Source organism: Mandrillus leucophaeus, unplaced genomic scaffold (assembly GCF_000951045.1).
Source record: "Mandrillus leucophaeus isolate KB7577 unplaced genomic scaffold, Mleu.le_1.0 Scaffold491, whole genome shotgun sequence".
Taxonomy (NCBI): Eukaryota; Metazoa; Chordata; class Mammalia; order Primates; family Cercopithecidae; genus Mandrillus; species Mandrillus leucophaeus.
Window position 1 is genome coordinate 1,073,987 of NW_012105265.1, and position 3,111 is coordinate 1,077,097.

Below are 3,111 nucleotides of genomic sequence, written 5' to 3' on the forward strand. Positions count from 1 at the left end.
GGCATTTGGAAAGTGTCTCAATTGTAGGTGAGGTCTGAAATTTTAGTTTAACATAACCTCTTCATTACTAATTTTGTTGACTTTTCCAAAATGTAAAATATTCTCAAAACCATTCCTACTTCTGTAATACAATATGTAATTATTTTAATCCACATATCCACTCTTCTTATGTATATAAATGTTAACGTATAAAATTGCAGAACAGTCCAAAGTTCATGTAAATGAAAACTTGCTGGCACAGAAAAAATACAAATAATTATAGCCAGGCTTACCTTGTGTGAAGAGATGGGTGAGGGTGGGTAGGGGGAGCAGAGGTAGAACTTTAGCAAACTAACAGCAGGATGCATCTAACCTGTTAAGTGTGCCCACCAATAATGGAGACTCTTCAACTTTTAAAACGTGTCCTTTAGAGGAGGCTAGCTTGCCATATTCTGGCTTGTCTCATGAGTTAAGACAAATCACAGACAGAGGAGAATAATGAATTGAAGTCTACAGAATAAAGTGCTAATGTAATGGTTATGAAAGAGATCTCAGTCAATATTCTCTTTCTCTGTAATATTACATTTTGCAGGCACCTTGTGTGTGTATATAGAGCAATAGATACTAAATTGGTCAGCCACCTGGAATATATGTTAAATGACACTAGTAAAGTTGTTCTTATTACTAAAATTGATTGGATTCCATTACGTTTTAATGTCTCCCCAATTTAAATCTCTAGACTATGTAATACATCTTGTCAAACGCTCCTGACATATAGATACCTGCTGCACAAGGAAGAATGCCATACATTAATCAACGAGTCAACTTAGCAAATCATCATTTTAGATTTTATAATTTTTTTTTGGAATTTCACACAGAACACACGTTTCACTCTGTAACCTAAAAATGTTTATGGTAATTTAAACTAAATTCATGCCATTTTATAGAACACATAGTATTGCATACAGGCAATTTTCCACTATCTGTGCCCCTGGAAGAGGCAGAGCCACAGATGACTTAAAACAGAATTTTAAAGCTCTTTTAATGCTAATCCAAATCACTGGTATTTGACTTAAGATGCATTTTATTTTTTAACTTTTTCACTGCATTTTGCTTAGGCTTATATTAATTATTTTGTGGCCCAAAAGCTTGACAAATGTCAGGGCTAAGGGTGTCTGGAATTAAAAGTGGGAAATTAAATTACCGGTAATTGAAAGTTGACCATTTAAAATGTGCTTATAAACCCATCATCAGGAGGATTCTCTAAGAACTGTATACAAGAGGCTGCTGTTTCTTCAATGGATTTCGACCAGCCACCAAGATTTCCAGCAAAGTAAGGAAGGATGCTAGCAGAAATATGGTTAAAGTAAGATACCTGTTTCAAAAAGAAAGTACAATATTTTAATTTCTTATTGACTTGGAGCTTTTTCAAGCAAGGATCTGAGTCTTGCTGGTGTAGGGGAGACTAAGACCCTAATCTTCTGGGGTACCATCTGGAATAGATGATCTGAAAGGATGACCTTAGGATTCCCATAGTGTGGACACAAATTACAAGATTACAATTAATTAGGACATTGGGTAAATTAAGAGATTTTTCTCTATCTGGCAGAGCCAATTAATCACAGACGTTTCATCAAACTTACAATGCATGAGCTGCTGTCAATAGCATGGATGAGAAATCCGGCACATATGATTTCACTTCTGATGTACTGTGGAGACGGGGGCACCGACGGCAAAATGACCGACTTCACTGCCACTGTGTAAGTGTTACTGAAAGAAGACATTTTCTAAGCTCTTGTGAGAAATAAAGAATAGTTGTTAGAAAATAAATCCCTATAGTTAACCCAACTTATTTATACAGGTAGAAGTGAAACTATGAAGGCCCAGATCTTCTAGATGAGTGGTCTCATCAGAAAACACTCTCTAGGCTACATTCAAGGTAGGAAATAGTGTTTTCTGCCTTAGAATTGCATATACAATGCTTTGTGTAACTCCATGAAGCTGGAGTCAACCACCAACTGCAGTTTTATTGTGCCCCACAGGGTTGTAATTTCAGCCTCTTTTCCTTTTTAAATTAAAAAACAGGCCGGGCGCAGTGGCTCATGCCTGTAATCCCAGCACTTTGGGAGGCTGAGGCAGGAGAATCATTTGAACCCGGGAGACAGAGGTTGCAGTGAGCTGAGATTGTGCCATTGCACTCCAGCCTGGGCAACAAGAGCAAAACACCATCTAAAATAATAATAATAATAATAATAAAAACAATACCTATCGTTGTTAAAAGAAAAACTCTCAATAATAGAGAACCCTGTAGGCTACAAAATAAAAATCTTCCTCCAGTCCAATTGCACTCCCATGCTATACTCCACCCTAGAAGTGACCACTCTTAACATTTTATTGTATAAAAATAAATGTATAAGAATGACATTTATATAAGCAAATGCAAACAAAATTTTTTACATAAATATCATTTTACAAATATCGACTACAATTTGATTTTTCATCTAGCAATAAATCTTTGGAGGTGTTTCTCTATCAGTCCCATTATAGCTGCTTCATCCTTTTTAATGATGGTACAATACTTTGTAGTATGGATCTACCATAATTTATAAGATGGATTTTCCATTTGTTTCTAATATCTTTTGACATAATAAATGATGTGACACTGAACATCTGTTAATACTCACATGTGTGTGGGATTATTTGGGACACTTCCTCTTAGAAGCTAGCTGCCATGCTTTGAGCAGTTCAGTGTACATGGAAAAACCATGTCTGGGTCCTCTGATCAACAGGCCGGCTGACAGCCAGCCATGGTGGATGTCTAGCACAGTCAAGCCTTGCTGAATTCTAAACCAATTCCCGGTGTCTTATTTGGCTTTCACTGCATTTTTACTAATCATGGGATGTTTCAAAGGTTTACTGAATACCAGTTTTACATCTACATAGGAAAAGGAACTACTTTAGGATTCTTGCATTGTACTTTGCAAATAGCTGGCACTTAATAGATGACAGTTAATTTTTACAATAAGAGCTAAAGATTCATCTAGGTATAATTCAAATGAACATAATTCAAGAGCAGAAAGATCTACACAGACTTACTTATTTTCACATCAACTTTTTTTTTTTTTTTTTTTT

General features: G+C 35.8%; 1 protein-coding gene across 1 annotated transcript in view; it reads right to left on the reverse strand.

The window, feature by feature from the left end:
* Positions 1 to 805: 805 nt before the first annotated feature.
* The window catches only part of ACOT12 (acyl-CoA thioesterase 12), a 74,499-nt gene continuing 72,193 nt past the window's right edge, over positions 806 to 3,111 (reverse strand). Inside the window, exons 13-14 of the mRNA XM_011995570.1 lie at positions 1,623 to 1,749; positions 806 to 1,354 (exon numbers count right to left, since the gene is read on the reverse strand). Coding sequence (XP_011850960.1) covers positions 1,205 to 1,354; positions 1,623 to 1,749 — 277 coding nt within the window. The 3' untranslated portion in view covers positions 806 to 1,204. The remainder of the gene's footprint in view (positions 1,355 to 1,622; positions 1,750 to 3,111) is intronic.